We start from the raw sequence: 18,615 nt of genomic DNA on the forward strand, positions 1-18,615 counted from the left end.
TGAGATGCACCTGTATGTAAAAACAACATCACATGCACAATTACAAAGTCATGGGATAGCTCTTTAAATCCCCTTTAAACAATTGTTTAATTAGAGACAGCCCCTTTCAAAATGGGTCCAGGGCAGGGCATATGGATGGGTTTTGTCTTCATAAGATAACCCTTCAAAAAAGTCCAGTAAAGTTTTTCCACATCATGAAAGCCATAGTTCAGTGTAGAAAACACAGCAGAGATTGAGTCGGAATTGCTGCGGCGTTTCATAGAAAAACATACTTTAAAAGCCGCCGGGGACCGAGCTGCACAGGAGAATAGTCGGACAGGTAGGTCCCCAGCAACTTCTCCCTGCCCACTGTCAATGACTGTCAGGTCTCTCCCTATACAAGCATGTAAGTAAAGACACATCACTCAGGGGAAGCAGGTGGCGAGAATCCAACGGGGGCCTGTCTTTCCAACTAGTATCCTGTGCGGCTTTAAAGTATGTTTTTTTCTGAAACACCGCAGCGTTTCAGAGTCAAACACACCCGGCTGAAATCATACAGCACGTGCCTGATACATGCTACCAGGTTCCCTTTAAAGGGTTAGTCTCAAAATAGTAAGCTATCCCCTATTCATAAGACAGGTGAAAATTTACCAATCGCTGGGGCTGTAACCAATGGGTCCCCAACAATCCCGAGAGCAGAGCTTTGGGCATCCGGCTCTGAATGAATGGAGCAGAGGTGCACTGTACCATCACTCAGACTTGGTTGAGACACTATTGACAAGGGGAATGGTAACACCCAGCTATCAGATTTTTTCATCTATTTCAGGGAGAATAGTAGGGAACAGGCACAGACATCTGTCAACCGAACATCTAATACATGTTGGTCAGTCCAGTGAAAATTGGTAGTTTTAGCCTAAGATGTATGGCCACCTTTACACTGCCAATCAAGTTCTGATTATGTTCAACTACTGAGGCCACTTCTAACAGGTGATATGGATTTATACCTATGATCCTATGGAAATTCAGGATACCATTCATTAGATTGGAGAAGAGCTGGTGGCTTTTGCTAGGACGTGCCACCACCACTCCCTTGTACAGTGGCAGGAGCCAAGAAGATGGCTTTTGTGGGAACAGCAGAAACACGTTTTCTACAGAGCTTTTTGTTAGCGCTCCTCTGTAGTCATCTCAAGAATCTCTCTGAAGATTTCTTTATAAAGGGGATATAAAAATTGTGAGATCTTAATTTTGGGATGCAAAAATATTCAATTATCCGTTTACGCGTAAAACGAATTTGATATTGTGCTTACTTGCTATTTTCAGCTGTACTTGAGCCGGAGCGTCTGCTGTTTCTGAACAGTCTTTGCAACCGTAGAGTCCTTCATCGTCCATGTGTAGATCTTTTATCACAAGAGAACTCCCGTTCAGTCTTGAGTATTTTGGATTAGAACTCGTTTCATTGCTACAGTTCAGTACTTCTTGTTTAGTATCCTCCATAAACCAGATGACCGCTTTTGTATTCTCTGCTACGGTGCTGCATGGTAGAATTGCTTGTCCACCCTCTTCTCCAGAGATGATTAATACTGAAGCTGCAATATGTGAAAGTAGGGGAAAAATACAGAGATTAACCTCAAGACAAATGAGAACCCAGGCCTTAAAGGGGATTTCCACTTAAGACATTGATGAGATATAACTAGGACATGCCACCAAGGTGTTAAGATGGTAAACTCCATTAAAAATCTATAATACAGTGGTACACTGCTGGATATCCATGTTGCATGGTGAACACTGGCGCTACTGCCACATGTAGCACATGGTAGCCGTCACAGTGACTAGACAGTGATGACACATCCTTGCACTATATAATCAATGATGTAAATGGGAAACCCACTTTACGTAACTTTATAAATGAATGAGAAACATAATTTGTAATTCACTATATATATATATATGTATATATATATAATATGGCTGTTTTGTTTTATTGTCACATCCCGTAAATATGATTTTTTTTACCTGGTGTAAATGCCACCATTCTCCTGAATCTGGCAATATTTGTTTGTGTACCTCTACACCAGAGGTCTCAAACACGTGGTCCGCGGGCCGCATGCGGCCCCTGAGGCTGCTTTATGCGGCCCGCAGGCACCAGAGTCAGACCCCATGACAGTCCCGACCTGGTCCAGGAGGAGCCGCCGACAGCAGCACTGCATTGCCGCGCATAGACAGTCTCCCAGCACAGCATTACCAATGCCAGCCGCCATCATCAAGGGGTCTGACTCTGGTGCCTGCGGGCCACATGTGCAGAAAGGACGCCGAGGGAACGGAGGACAGGTGAGAATCATCTTTTTTTTCTCTCTTTTATGTGTGTGAAGAACAGCACAATAGAGGACATAGCCACAGCATGGGGACCGGGATGGGGACATAGCCACAGCATGGGGACCGGGATGGGGCACATTACTGCAAGATTAGGACCAGGATGGGGCACATTACTGCAAGATTAGGACCAGGATGGGGCACATTACTGCAAGATTAGGACCAGGATGGGGCACATTACTGCAAGATTAGGACCAGGATGGGGCACATTACTGCAAGATTAGGACCAGGATGGGGCACATTACTGCAAGATTAGGACTTGGATGGGGCACATTACTGCAAGATTAGGACTTGGATGGGGCACATTACTGCAAGATTAGGACTAGGATGGGGCACATTACTGCAAGATTAGGACTAGGATGGGGCACATTACTGCAAGATTAGGACCAGGATGGGGCACATTACTGCAAGATTAGGACCAGGATGGGGCACATTACTGCAAGATTAGGACTAGGATGGGGCACATTACTACAAGATTGGGACCAGGATGGGGCACATTACTGCAAGATGTTTGCCAGAATTACTATATGGTGCTAATTGTAAGACAATATTAATGTATGTGGCCAACTGGGGGAAGCAAAATTGTAAAAGTTAAAAAAAATAAATAAATAAATAAAGCATGAAAAATATTTTGGCCCTAAAAATGCTGTTTGATATATAAATTAAAGTAAACAAAAAAGTGCACGTTTTTTATCGCCACATCCGTAACGACCCAAGCTATAAAAAAATAAAACACAGCAAAAATGTTGAAAAGGTGTATACAAAAAAAATGGTATCACAAAAAATGTCACTTTGACCTGCAAAGAATGCAGCCCCCCAAATTCAAATTTTTTCCATGTGCGGCCCATATACCCAGCAGAGTTTGAGACCCCTTGCTTTACACTCTACTGAAGTATGGCCCCCTCTTCCCTGTATGTAAATTTAGTCTTTTCAGTCAAGTGGGTGTGACCCTCAACACATCTCTGTGGAAGTCTTCTTTTAGGACCATGCCCAGTTGGCTAAAATGACCAGATTTACATACGGGGAAAAAAGAGACATATCTCTGGACCAGAAATGTGCAGGCACAAAAAAAGGAAACAAATGATAGATTCAGGAGGACTGCAGCTTCTTCACCAGGTAGGAAAACATTTATGGCAAGTGAGAGCTCCTCCTAGACAGAATCCAACTTATATTCATATATCTTCAAAGTAAAAATAGTCAATAAATTAAAAAAAAAAAGTTATTTTCAAGTGAATATAAGGTATATTTTGGTTTCATTGTATATCTTCCTGTGTTCACCAACCTTTCCATGCCTCAGTTTTCCTCAGCTTTTTGTCACCAAAAGACAATTCAGCAATGGATATCTCAACAGGACCTTAGGATTAAATATCATTTTTCTACAAATTATCTATTATTTAATAAAAAAAATGCAAGTACGAAATTAGGCTATATTCACAAGCAGCATTTTTTATGCGATTTGTATGCAAATAAGAAGCTGTATTTTACAATACCAGAAAAAGCTATGAAATTTCAGAAATCTCATACCCAAGCTTATTTTTTTTTCTTTTTCTTGTTTTGTAAATCTGCATCATGTCAATTTTTTCAGTGTTTTTGCAGCTTTTTTTCCACCCATAGAAAGCAATTAGAGTGCAAAAACACTTCAAACTAAACAACAAACCGGCTTTGATGCATTTTTTTGCTGGGTTTTTGTGAATAAAACTAACTTTATTAAACAAATACTCTACACCACCTCTCCCCCCCCCCCAAAAAAAACACCGCAAAAATGCTGAAAGTCCTGCATTTTAAACACAGTGCTTTTTACCGCCAAGAGAGCAAGGTTTAGCTGCAAAAACTCTACATGTAAACTTAGCCTTATAGTTCAGATATAAGAAAAGAAGGAATGTAACTGTTTTTCTGACACACCAAGGAGTGGAAGTAATTAGCTGCCTAAGGCAAAAAGTGACATTTCAATTTGTGCTTCACAGAAAACGCCAATGCTAGGCCTCATACACAAAGCAAAGCCCTGTGGGGGGAAAACGGCCGCTGGAAACATGGAGTCACTGCAGCTCTGTATTAGGGCGCTTTCAAATTGCATTTCGCCCCCCATTTGTTGGTACCGTCGAGGCTTATGTCTGAACCCCCCACAAAACAGGATTCAGGAGTATGCGCTGACGGGGCCATAGACTATAAGGCACACGGTGCATTTTTTATGCGTTTTTGCTGCGGCAAATCTGTGCGGGTTTGCCCCAAACACACATTGCAAACCTTATCCCAGCATTTTCTATGGGAGTTTGGAAGATCTGTGCACATGTTCAGGAATTTTCCAGACAGGATTTCATGTGCGAAAAAAGAAGCAGCCTGTCCATTCTTTGTGTGGATTTTGTGCACATAACCTAATAGTGCTGACAGAATCAACGTTCTTCTACTGGAGGCGGACACTCATATGCAGTTCTCTAGGTCTGGGTGTCCGCCTCAAGTAGGCGTATACGCCAGAGCGTATGTTCACTTTGTCTGCACCATTTTCCTCTATGGCCCCATCGTTGCATATGCTTGAATCCTGGTTTGTTCTGACGTAAGCCCTGACGGGACCAACAAACGGGTGGCTAGAATGCAATATGAAAGCACCCTTACAACGCTGACACACATCAGGTGCTGCTATCAGGTCTCTCTCATTACAGCATTGTAGTGAGATCTCTTCGTAATATGATACCTGAGGAACCCAATCAAAATACAATATGTGCTGTGGTAAAGCGACTTGCACGGCTCTCCAGAGGCAGACACAGGACACACGGTTCGGGTTAAACTTCCTGCTGGTTTATTCTGTGGCATAAACTCCAGCAGTGTCCCATAAAAATAAACAGACCCTCTCGGGGTTAACGGGAAAACAAAAGAGAAGGTATAACAGAGTCCGATATCAAACGAGGCTCGGCCCGCTCCGGGTAGCACGATAAAGTCGCAGCAAACACCAGTTCTCTGGTGTTGCTCTCTGGCTTCACCCAAACACAGCCCGGAGACTTCACTCCCCAGGCCACACACTGCTCAGAGAAAAAAAAACTGACTGACCATTTAAACCTTGCTCAGCCACAGGGGAGGTAGGAGAATGGCCTCCCACCCTCTTTGCCATTCCCATAAAACCACACCCTTTAAGAGAGTTAACCCCCCAGCATATAACATGCTGGCAGAAATTTATTAGGTTTTAGTTCACACAGGATAGGAACCTGAGTGACACACACCTCCCTTCGTATATATTCCCAGTGACTGTCACAGTGCCCATAGATTTCCATGGCCTACAACACACATCTAACAATGCTATGTGCATAAGGCTTCAGGTTACCCTTGAGGAAACTACTAATGAAGATCAGAAGAAATCTATTTACCAAGTGTGGCGTCAGAAAGATAAGAGAGCTACTTCTCTATGAACTTTGAGCTGGAACCTTTTCATAATATTAAGGTCGGGTTCAGATGGCCGTATTAATAAATTAATAAATAGTCAATTTTTTTACATTTTTATGGTCATCTATATCTGTCATCCGCAAGTCCATTTTAAAAAAAATCTTTTTGAAATCCAGTTTTAGGAATCAAAATTTAAACTCCTAGTGACCAAGCCCAGTTTTCCAATCTGATATGTGTCACTTTAGGCTGTGTTCCTACAATGAGTTTTCGACATAGTGTATTATTTTCACTGCATCAAAAAAGCAGCGTCTTAAAGTTCCAGCAAAGCAGATGGGATTTATAGAGATCTCATGACCACTTGGCTTTTATTTTTCTACTCTATGTAAACTGACCTGAGGTGCGAGTTTCAAATCCACAGCATGTCAAAATGTCAATTTCTGTTGTAAGTACGCCGAGTTTTATGTGCTGATTATTCCCAGAAATTTGCAATAGATGCGGAAAATCCGCAGGTAAAAAAAAACACGTACATGCATCTTTACTGCATTTCCACGGTGGGAGCACACATGACTATCAATAAAGTTTTATCAAAACCAAATACCAGGAAATATCAAAACTAAAGTAACTTTGTTGAAAACATGACATACCAAAAGAACACAGCGTTAAAAATGCAATAAAAACACAAGTAACCTAATTTACATAATACTGTAGGTGCAGAAAATCTGCAACATCAAAAGCTCAACGTGGGAACGTAGCTTTATGTGGAAATAACTCTGGAATGTTCAACATCTCCCAGTGATTCTAAGATGGTTTCTAAAAAAACATATTGTACTTTATTACTTGTAAATTCATGTTATGAAAATATCGGCAATTTTATGAAAATTTTGAAAAAATAATTTTCAAATGCTACATGTTTTAAACTAGATAGTAATACCACACAAAAAAGGTAATTAATAACATTTCCAGGATGTCTGCTTTACTTTGACACCACCATAGCAGGCCGACTATGAGCCAATTACTTGGCCTTAGATTGCCATGGCAAACATCAAGACCACATTCATGATTGCGGAGTGTCGATGGACTTAAAGAGGGAGCTCCCCCCTCTGTTAACCATCTATATGCTGCTGTTGCTATTGTCCAAAGCATCTAGCCGGTTAAACAGCCATGATCAGTGATAACACCAATTGTGGCTGTTGCAGTAGGATGTCACCTATAGTAAACACCTTATACCTGCTGCACTTTCACCCTTCATGGGACGTTATTCACTTATTCCTCAGGTCAGTAAAAAAAACGTATTGCCGTCATTAAGGGGTTCATATGACATCTGTGTTTTGTTGAGCCGAAAAAACAAATCACAGCAGTTAATGCTGCACACTTTTAAAATTTGTTTACAAGAAGCGACTGGCAGAACCAAGCGATCAACAATTTTTTTGCTGATCGGCAGTCAATTAATAGGCTGTTTACATAGGCAAACTTCTCTTAACAATGTGCACATAACGATCGGTAATAGATAACTCAGTGCGCTTAGGCTGCCATTATTCTCAGCAGTGCGAGTCCTGTTTACACCGGACAATGCGCTGCCAAGAACGATCAACTTTTTTGCAGGACAAGAGATCATTTCACTGTACGGTCGAGTGGTTTGCTGGTTTGTCAGGTGATTGGCAGCCTGTTTAGACTGCAAGATTATTGAGAAACAAGCATTTATAAGAATGCTAGGTCACAACTTTCTTGCAATGTAAATGAACTCTTACAGGCAGATCATCGCTCCCTGTGTAACAAGGTTGATTCGAACACCCACGAGGTCTATGTACAGTCAGAACAAAAATACACTAGTCTGAATGTGCCCTAAAGCCGTCCTATATGTCAGCATAATATGTTGCTCTAGTTACGGCAGCATATTACAGCTAGTCTTTAGTCCTAGCCAAATCAGCTGGTATAAGTCCAGTGGTATTCATGAGCAGAGCGCTCCCTCCACCCCTAATAACAGTGACTGACAGGCTGCAGTCTAGATTGGTATACATCCTAACCTGTCAATCTCAGATCTGAAGAGTGGAGGGGAGGTACAGAGACTTGGATGCAAGCACTCAGTTTATGAATACACCAGAATCACACTTGTGAGTCCGGCAAACGGCACATTTTTTAGCGCAGCTAGACTTCATGTCACAATTTGAGACTCTTAGGGTACGAGCACGCGATCAGTAATTGCTGTGGATTGGAAGCAGCGCAATTGCACTGCGTGCAATCCGTAGCAGCCATATGTTACGGCATAGTGGATGGGATTTCAAGAAATCCCATGCCCACTATGCGTCTCCGTGCTCCTGCGGATCACCCACGGACATGCAACGCTTCTTTAAAGACCGCAGCATGTCAATTTCTCTTGTGGAGACGCCAGTCTCCGCAAGAGAAATTATATACAGTGCAATGTATATGATGCGGTGAATCCGTATGGTTCAATAAACACATGCGGATTCACCTGCGTGCAGAGCTTTGAACGCAGCATAAAGTATGCTGTGTTCAAAGCGCTGCCAATACCAACTGTGTGCACATACCCTTAAAGGGGTGGTCCGAAAGGCGAAAGTAAATTTTATCTAAATCCCTATCTATTTGATGCCATAATCTAAGGTATTTTCTAATATACTTGCCTTAAAAATATCCTGCAGTTCCCTAACTACACTAACTGTGTGTGACGCACGCACATTTCATGGGTGAGGCTGGTCCCTGCTCTGAGCGATGTGCACAGTGACAGTGCCCATTCTCTTGTTGGCTCAGATCTGCAGTATCGAGTCACTGATCTTCTGCATGACGGGTATTCTGACACCGCTCTGTTGCCTGCTCATTACTGCAGATCTGAGCAGACAAGAGAGGGCGCTGTCACTGTGCACATTGCACAATGCAGGGACCAGCTCTGCCCCTGAAACGTGAGTCACTGATAGCCCTTTGTTTCAGGGACGGGGCAGAGGCTGTTGCAGTGACCGCAGCCTCTGCCCCCTGTTCTGATGACGCTTCGTTTGAGTATCCCACGATGCACTAGGGTTCTCAAAAGAATCGTCATCAGAGAGTAAGTGCAAAAAAAAAAAAATAGACTAGTAGTTAGTGTAGTTTAGGACGATTGGGAATTTTTAAAGCAATCAGAAAATACCTTAGATTATGGCATCAAATAGATAGGGATTTAGATCAAATTTACTTTCGCCTTCGGACCACCCCTTTAGGAATGTAACATGAATCTCAAGGAAATTTCTGCAAGAATTTTGCTACATTTGAGCCTAACCTAAAAGGTGGCACTTTACGTGAGTGATAACAAAAACTAACTGACAAGTAATAAATGCAAACATGATATATTTTCATTTACTGTGAATGATCACTTTCAATTGACCACAGGATTCTAATGCTTTCATTACTGAGATTCTTGTGACAAAATGGCTCGAGTATAACTATATTAAGCCCATAGGTAACAGTCACACCCAGGCCCAGGGGCCAGAGGGGACCCAAAGATACTAATGTAATGAATAGCACATGGATGGTGGGGCCCCAGTTACAGATTTTGCATCAGGACCAAGAAACCTCACATTATGGCTGGCATTTTGCATGCCAGCCTTTACGAGGGCACCGTTGGACTAAGATACACCTAATCCATTAACCATGACTAAGACCATATGCAAATGTAGCACCCCGAGGGCTCGGCTGCTACAGGGGTATTGCACCTCAGTCCAGAGGTGTGATATTCCACTCCCGGGTAAGGATGGAGTGTGGACCAGGACTCAGTAAGCTGCATGCACCACACACACCCCATTTCCGAGGAACAGACCAACGGTGCTCCCACTAGACAGAGTGCAGGCACGACAGCATCTGTCCCTGGCTGGAGTGGGGAGGGGAAAGTACACCCAGTGGTGTAGGAGCAGATAGGGGTAGGTCTCTGGGCAAAGGTAGGAGCCCATTGGTTGCTAGTCACCTGGGCTCGGGTGTTAGAAGGAGGTATATAAGGTGGGCACCATCTTAGAACAGGGTTCGGTTCAGTCCGGTTCAGTTCAGAGAGGAGGAGAAGAAGACAGGAGCTCAGCCAGAGAGGGCTGACAGGGAGCTGTGGCTCAGTCTGGGCCCAGCTCCAGAGGCAGGCCTGGAGTGTAGGCCAGAAACAGCAGAAAGAGAGAGGAGGAGGAACAGAAAGGAAAGTAAGAAAGGAACTGGAACAGAGGAGAAAGGAAGCAAGGAACACAGAGAAAGGCCCAGAGACACGAAGGCAGAAGGAACCCCATATGCCCAGAGGAGATACTGGGTGAAGGGTTGGCAGAATAGGGTACCGGAACCCAAATTGGTGGAGGTGACTAATCCTCAGCCAAAACCGGAGGTTGTGACCACATCTTGGTGCGACCCCTCACTACATCCACCAGAAAGGCATACCGCATAGGGTCAGGGAAACCGGGAGAGGTTTCGCCAACAGAAGGCCCGAGGAAGCTGGACAAAGGTGGGTCACTGGTGGGGACGGCCAGTAGAAAGGAAGAGAGGGGAGCTTTGAACCATGCTCTGGAATTGCCTGGGAGTTGACCGAGTCCCTCACCTGGTGGACGCAGCACGGCTTGGGCAGTCATCGCCTGCAGCATTGACCTGAATAACAACCGTGAGTAAAGCTTTGGAAACTGCAATTACAAGTCTCTGTGTTTCATCGCCGCACCAGCACCATCAGTACTGGGACACTCACACCATCACTACCACCATCTTCCACATTAGCTGCCCTGAGGCAATACTCCTCCCGTGGGGAGTTATCCGATACTCAGCTGCGCAACCAACATCAGCCTCAGCAGTCGGCAGCGCAGCGGTGGTCCCCACTGACCGCAATCCACGGGTGGCGTAGTCGGACAATTACAATACCAATAGACTGCCACTGGTTTGACCACCCTGGGCACGGACCGGGTCACCGCCACACGGAGACTACAACCCCCAGCATTCTACGACAGCGATCCGGTTCCGGGTATTCCCCCTGCACAGCAGCACAGCACACGGCCCAGGGGGCGCGTCAACTTTGGCGTAGTCGGCAGGATCATTACCAACCCGCCACAAGAGGGTATTGCGTGCCTGAAGAAAACTGCACATGTACCTTAAAAAGAAGTCTCCCGCCATTTCCAGAGGTTTCCCGCTGTCCGGAGTCGTTTCCCGCCATCCGACGCCATTTTGGACTGTTTCCCGCCATCTTCATCTGTTTTTCCCGCCCTGGCAGAGCGGACGCCATTATGTGCACACCAAAGGACAGCAGGAAGCCACCTCCCATCGTGGGCCAGGTCCCAGAGTGGCGCCAAAGAAGGAGCCCGCCCCCACCAGCCATGAATGCAGCAATGGAGATGTCCATCAACGTGGGGGGGCTGCCCCTGAAGGTGATTGTCAGCAGATGCCCCCAAGACCAACCCCCATGGGGGCGGATAGGAAAGAAAACTGAGGGGCTGGGTGCGGCCTGGATCAGTCTGGACCTGCTGCACCCGGAGATGGAGGGAGCAGAAAACTCCACCAGCACCCTGGCCCGCAGCCTGCTGCAAGCGGAGCCACCCTGCAGCCTGACAGAACTGCTGGCCCAACTGCCTAGAGACCCGGATCGTGCGCGCGCACCGCTGGAAGATCTGAATAGAAGAATGGTCCGGGCGCAGCGGGATGTGTTTGCCGGGTGGAGAGAGGAGATGACCCGGCAGCACGGAGGTGACCAGCAGAGGACCCCGCCGGAACCGGGCAGCGCGCTTACCACTGGGCGCGGAGAAGAGGGACCGGCAGCTGCAGATGACGCCGCGGAGGAGGCCACGGAGACCGAGGCAGGTAATGGGGACGCCACCACCCCAAGCCCGGGGAACACCAGCCTGCCCTCACCCTCCGTTGCGGGACCCGAAGCCCCGGGGACCGTACCTGACACCACGCCTCCACCGCCACCAGCTAGGCCTCAGGCAGCAAGCACCGTCGTCACGCCCCGCCCCGCGCTGTGCCCTCTGAACCCTGGCGTCGTACAGCGTGAGACGTCACAGGCCAGGACGCAAGGCCCAGCACACCCGGGCGCCGCTGCCTCACCAGCGCCCCCTACCTTGGCGGTGCCACCCCCGGGCGCGACCAACAAGCGACCACCGGCCTGGTGGCAAGGCCGAGTGCCCCCGGGCGCTACCACCCGTCCGAAGCCCACAGTGCCACCCTTGGGCGCGGACCTGTATGCCCAATATACCAGCCCGGACGGGCTACCCTTTGAATGGCCGCCGGAGTTCGCCAACCCCCGTCTCCGGAAAGAGCGACCCCTGAGTGAGCCTTTAATCCCGGCCCCGGAGACCGCCAACATCGCTCCACCCCTGCCGGAGGATGCCCAGTTTGCATGGGACCCCACTGGCGAGAACCTCATGGGCTTCACCCAGGAGACCCGGGCGGAAGAAGCCCAGCGCCTGGAGTGCTGCCGTCAGCAGCTAGCCACCTATGAAAGAGAGCGGCGGCAGAGGCGCATCAGGGAGCAGCGACTACAGGCCAGGAGCGCGGAGCAAAAGAGGAGGGCCCGACAAGACACCCACGCCATCCGCGGACCCAGAGCCACCGGGACCGTAGTCAAGTTCCAGCTGGAGCATGGCTGGGGCTTCGTCAGAGACCCGGAGGCTGACACCGACGTCTTCGTCACTAGAAGGGACGTTGAAAGCCACCTGCCAGAGGGACATCACGGACGTGACCTGTACCCCGGCGACGTGGTCACCTACACCCGGCACAAGGGCGCAAAGGGACTGTACGCCCTCCACGTTCACCGGCTCACAGAGGAGGAACTGCAGTACCGCCCAGACACGGAATACACTGAGGATCCGGACGGACCAGAAGATTACCCGGAAGAACGAGAAGGACACCGTTACCAGTAAACGGTAAAATGGAATTGTTCCCGTTTGTGAAAGTGTGGTCCCCGTTGGGACAAATAGTGAACTGTTGACTGTTTAAAAATTGCCCCTAATCCCAAACCAGGCTGAGGACTGTGAGCAGCCACTCCCTTATCCCCACTGGCCGAGGACTGAGAGCGGCCATCCCTTGTATATAGTTGTGCTTCTTAAAGCGCCCCCTACTGGTTTTATACAAAAACCGCAACGTCTACCTCAGGATTAAATGGACTGTTGCACCTTTACCTGGTCGCAAGTTGCACAGCGGCCAGAGCTCAAGAATGTTCTACTTGAAAAAGTTTTATATTGAAAAGTTTTATATGCTGCTAGAATAATAATACAAATGTTTTATGTGATGTTTTATATGCTAAAAGAGTTCCAGTGGCATTAGCAAGATGTTTTATGAAAAGGAGTACCAGTAACGTTAAAAAGAGAAGAATACCTCCCATAAAGGGATGAGTGAAAAGTTATTGTCTTATATACGAATGCATTCTAAAAACTTGTATGTTTAAATTGTCTTTGCTCTTTTCCAGCCCGAGGACGTGCTGTGATTTACCAGGGGGGAATGTAGCACCCCGAGGGCTCGGCTGCTACAGGGGTATTGCACCTCAGTCCAGAGGTGTGATATTCCACTCCCGGGTAAGGATGGAGTGTGGACCAGGGCTCAGTAAGCTGCATGCACCACACACACCCCATTTCCGAGGAACAGACCAACGGTGCTCCCACTAGACAGAGTGCAGGCACGACAGCTTCTGTTCCTGGCTGGAGTGGGGAGGGGAAAGTACACCCAGTGGTGTAGGAGCAGATAGGGGTAGGTCTCTGGGCAAAGGTAGGAGCCCATTGGTTGCTAGTCACCTGGGCTCGGGTGTTAGAAGGAGGTATATAAGGTGGGCACCATCTTAGAACAGGGTTCGGTTCAGTCCGGTTCAGTTCAGAGAGGAGGAGAAGAAGACAGGAGCTCAGCCAGAGAGGGCTGACATTGAGCTGTGGCTCAGTCTGGGCCCAGCTCCAGAGGCAGGCCTGGAGTGGAGGCCAGAAACAGCAGAAAGAGAGAGGAGGAGGAACAGAAAGGAAAGTAAGAAAGGAACTGGAACAGAGGAGAAAGAAAGCAAGGAACACAGAGAAAGGCCCAGAGACACGAAGGCAGAAGGAACCCCATATGCCCAGAGGAGATACTGGGTGAAGGGTTGGCAGAATAGGGTACCGGAACCCAAATTGGTGGAGGCGACTAATCCTCAGCCAAAACCGGAGGTTGTGACCACATCTTGGTGCGACCCCTCACTACATCCACCAGAAAGGCATACCGCATAGGGTCAGGGAAACCGGGAGAGGTTTCGCCAACAGAAGGCCCGAGGAAGCTGGACAAAGGTGGGTCACTGGTGGGGACGGCCAGTAGAAAGGAAGAGAGGGGAGCTTTGAACCACGCTCTGGAATTGCCTGGGAGTTGACCGAGTCCCTCACCTGGTGGACGCAGCACGGCTTGGGCAGTCATCGCCTGCAGCATTGACCTGAATAACAACCGTGAGTAAAGCTTTGGAAACTGCAATTACAAGTCTCTGTGTTTCATCGCCGCACCAGCACCATCAGTACTGGGACACTCACACCATCACTACCACCATCTTCCACATTAGCTGCCCTGAGGCAATACTCCTCCCGTGGGGAGTTATCCGATACTCAGCTGCGCAACCAACATCAGCCTCAGCGGTCGGCAGCGCAGCGGCGGTCCCCACTGACCGCAATCCACGGGTGGCGTAGTCGGACAATTACAATACCAATAGACTGCCACTGGTTTAACCACCCTGGGCACGGACCGGGTCACCGCCACACGGAGACTACAACCCCCAGCATTCTACGACAGCGATCCGGTTCCGGGTATTCCCCCTGCACAGCAGCACAGCACACGGCCCAGGGGGCGCGTCACAAACATTAAGCATTTGGTGAGCTCTTGACCTCAAAACCAGGAGTGGGTGACAAATACAGAAGTGGTGACGTGTTTCTATTATACTTTTCCTCTGATTGTTCCACTCCCGGTTTTGGCTAACAAATACTGATGTAAAATACTCAAAGTGTGCATACAGCTTTAAACTACGTTCTCAGGATGAGTCTTTGGTGAGCTTTTTACGCTGCATATTTTTACACAATCCCATTGTAATCTATGGAGCTATTCACATGTCCGTGTTTTTTCACTGACCGTATGTCCGTGCAAAATACACAGAGATATGACCGCTTTTTTCAGGTATCAAGAATGAAAAGTACCAACACAAGTCTATGGGTCCATGATAAAGATGTACAGCACACGGATGCCATCCGTGTGCTACTGTATTTAACATTGCAAAGGAGGAGCTTTGTCATTTATTTATCCGTCAGTGAAAAACACTAATGGTAAAAACGGACACACGGACCATACACTGATGGTAAAAACGGACACACGGACCATACACTGATGGTAAAAACGGACACACGGACCATACACTGATGGTAAAAAAGGACGCACGGACTATACACTGATGGTAAAAACGGACACACGGACCATACACTGATGGTAAAAACGGACGCACGGACCATACACTGATGGTAAAAACGGACGCACGGACCATACACTGATGGTAAAAAAGGACGCACGGACCATACACTGATGGTAAAAAAGGACGCACGGACCATACACTGATGGTAAAAAAGGACGCACGGACCATACACTGATGGTAAAAACGGACGCACGGACCATACACTGATGACACGAGTACCATTTTTTTTCTTGTACGTGTTTAAACATGGGTGTGTGAATGAGGCCTTAAGACAGAAAACTGATGAAAACACCTTGATGAATTGGGCCTTGTGTATTTAAAATGGCCGGCAAACACTAACTTGAGGTGAATTAGTGGTGACATGTTGTAGACATGATATCACTGCAGCAGACATGTAAAGAAGGTACAGTTGTATTTTGTCTGTGAACAGATATCAGAAGAGGGTAACATTCACGTGGCACTGGAGTAATGCTTCTTTCACTACTTTGAAGCATTATATGCTAGTCCCCCTTTTTTTCTCTGAAAATGGACATACATGCTAAATCTGCCTTAAAGGGTATTTTTCAAGTTCTTCATCCTTATGATAGACCATTGGTAATATTTTGGTGAGGGTTTGATCCTCAGCACCCCCGCCTATCATCTGGTGCTCCAGCAAGCTCTGTGTCACCTTCATGGTGTACACAGCGCAGCTCCGTAGCAGCTTTAATTTGAAATAAATGTGGAACCCCTTTAAAATCTTCTATTAGTATCAGACCACTGGTCACAGGACGTCACTATGTAAGGCTTCTGTCACACATATATTTCCATTTTTACACCCTTGAAAATTTGACTTTTTTCTCTTAAGTGTCATCTGTTTTGCATCGGATTTCTTTCTCATCCATTTTAAAAACGGAAGGAGGCAAACGGTCTGAACTCTCTTTCTTCCATTGATACTTAGCAATTGATTAGTTAGTGATGAAAGAACAACAGAGGCAAAACTGATGTTTTTCATTTTTTGACAGATCCTTACAGATTTTAATGGGCGATTCTGATACAGCTCCATTTTTTTTCATAGAAGTGTGAATGGACGGATGAAACTCTCGGGATCCATGTGCTGTCCCATGGATAAGAGTACCAGATGTGAATGCAGCCTAAGGCCAGGGTCACGCGATCGTAGATTCTCTCATCTGATTGATTATGCCATCCGAGTGCAGTCCGATGTTTTCTATGCACCCAATGACTTGAATGTAAGGTAAGTGGCATCCGAGTTCAGCATGAAATCGTAGCATACTGTGATTTTTTTTTTTCAGAGACAGATTCTGCCAATAAAAATAAATAAAAAAAATTGGTCATCAGCACTGCCCCAGTGAATAACATTGGTCCAAGTGCTATTTGATGATAAAAATAAAAAAAATCGGATAGCACTCGTCCGATGTATACGCTCGTGTGACACTGGTCTAAGGGAGGGTCATTGGTTTTGGGAATGGCAGAGGTAAAAGTTCATGGATGGATGGTTCTGTACCATGATAATTGTTACAGCTTCACGCATAGAGAATTTTCTACAGATAGGTAAAAATTGAGGGTAAATAGAGATTAAGACTATGTCTACACAGTGTTTTTTGCGGCAGATCTGCTTCAAAATCCTCATCAAATACACTTGTAATACCATTTTTATTCATTTATATGGGATATCTACTTTGTTAGAAGAATATGAAGAATTGTTTATTGAGACTTTTTTTCTGAAGTTTTGAAAAAAAGCTGGTGAAAAGAAAAAGTGCATTTCATGTCTCTGAAGCAGAATCCTGAAGAAAACGTCTCCAAACTAGACACTATTCAAATGGACTGCAAGGAACACTTCACAAAATGAAATACTCTGCCAAATACTCTCGAAAAAAAAGAGCGTTTCTTGAAGTACGGTAGTTTTTGGAACACCTCAAAAAAAAAACTCTGTGTGAACATAGCCTTAGACTTCCATCACATTACAAGTGAGAAGAAAGAGACCAGGACAGGTCTGACAGGTCTGTGGAAATAAAAGCCTGATCTTATCAGTGCTCAGACTTCAGCAATGTCGGCTCCTATATTACTGGAGCTGGGGTCTGCAACATGTGGATCTCCAGAACCTGTTGAACTACAATTTCTGGCGCTGGCTTGTAACAGCATGCCAGGAGTAAAGGCAAGCACATGCTGCAGACCAATGTCCTAGGGCACGGCGCGTCAGTCGCAGGGTGATCTCTAGGATTCTGCTTCCAGCCATAGTAGCAGGTGTAGTGAGATGATGTCTCCTACCTCCACTGGTTCCCCTGTACAGTACACAGAGGACCAGGAGCAGCTCCTCCAGGGACCCCATCTACAGGGACGAGTCCTTCTCTTCTCCAGTCAATACCAGGACAGGGGGGCACTCAAGGCATCGCCCGGCTCTCCATGTCTCATACAGTCGGTGATACGGGCCGTACAGGCTGGAAGTGTCCGGCTTCTCACACCAACTATTCAAATGTCGGTGACAACTGGAACTTATTGTTCTTCCGGCTTGTGAGCTGCACACAGACCACTCCCTGTGCCTAGGTAGGGAGGTGCCCCTCCTCCGGGAGAGGCAGGCTGGCTGTACCTGGAGAAAGACACAGGCATACAGTATAATATATATATATATATATATTACACACACAGTATATATCCCAGCCTTCTGAGTAGGGTCACCGGCACTGCAGTCACTGCATCCCATTACCGGGGTAATGCCACAACTGCAGTATGTAGATAGATACATAGATTAGATACCGCAGCACTCCAGCAATTTCCAAAAGAAACGTGAAACTCTATTAACCCTAAATGTGCCAGCCTCCAGCTCATTCTGAGCCTTTATGAAGCAATAAAATGTAGAAGAGAGATACATAAAGCAGCGCCTGCAGTCATATTACTACTGAACCCATGTAATCCCCTATAACACACATTATGTCACATGCACGTACACAGCTCCCAACTGTATGATTGCTCAATTAGTCAATAACCTGCACACAAGTGTCTAGTAATAATCGCTCACCAGTCCCTGGTCTGTACTATCACATGTTTCAGCAGTCTTCGACTCTGTTTGCTTGTGCGGAGCATGCCCAGATCGGTCCAATGTGTTTGTCTGCAAAGTTACTCATGGCCACTAGAGTGCGCTGCTCCAAGCATGCTCACTACATGGGTGGAGTAATAAGCGCCATTTTGAAAGAGGGAACCTGCCAACAGTTTTTTATAGCTTTTGCCTGAGCTTTTAAAAAGCAAAATATCCAAACTTATAAATCATTAGGTGTAAAGATCAACCAGAGCGTGGACATAACGGCAAGTAGAGGGAGTTCAATGCTCTGTGGATGGAAAAGAGACATAATGCACAATCTCTATCACTGAATGTAAAGCATACATGTCAAACTCCGACCCATGGGCCAAATCTGGCCTGCAGGGTGGTTATATTTGGCCCCCGACACCAGACCCGCCAACCCTCTGTGGGGCTATTATTCTGTATGAAGGAGTTTGTAAGACCCATTATT

At 46.6% G+C, this 18,615-nt stretch overlaps 1 protein-coding gene across 1 annotated transcript in view; it reads right to left on the minus strand.

The window, feature by feature from the left end:
* VSIG10 (V-set and immunoglobulin domain containing 10) overlaps positions 1 to 18,238 on the minus strand; it is a 52,899-nt gene extending 34,661 nt beyond the window's left edge. Inside the window, exons 1-3 of the mRNA XM_073676385.1 lie at positions 18,126 to 18,238; positions 17,378 to 17,696; positions 1,287 to 1,565 (exon numbers count right to left, since the gene is read on the minus strand). Of these exons, the coding sequence (XP_073532486.1) occupies positions 1,287 to 1,565; positions 17,378 to 17,438 (340 nt within the window). The 5' untranslated portion in view covers positions 17,439 to 17,696; positions 18,126 to 18,238. The remainder of the gene's footprint in view (positions 1 to 1,286; positions 1,566 to 17,377; positions 17,697 to 18,125) is intronic.
* Positions 18,239 to 18,615: the final 377 nt, after the last annotated feature.

The sequence above is a fragment of the Phyllobates terribilis genome, unplaced genomic scaffold (genome assembly GCF_046119375.1).
Source record: "Phyllobates terribilis strain yellow unplaced genomic scaffold, ASM4611937v1 Scaffold_1__5_contigs__length_1240528914, whole genome shotgun sequence".
Taxonomy (NCBI): Eukaryota; Metazoa; Chordata; class Amphibia; order Anura; family Dendrobatidae; genus Phyllobates; species Phyllobates terribilis.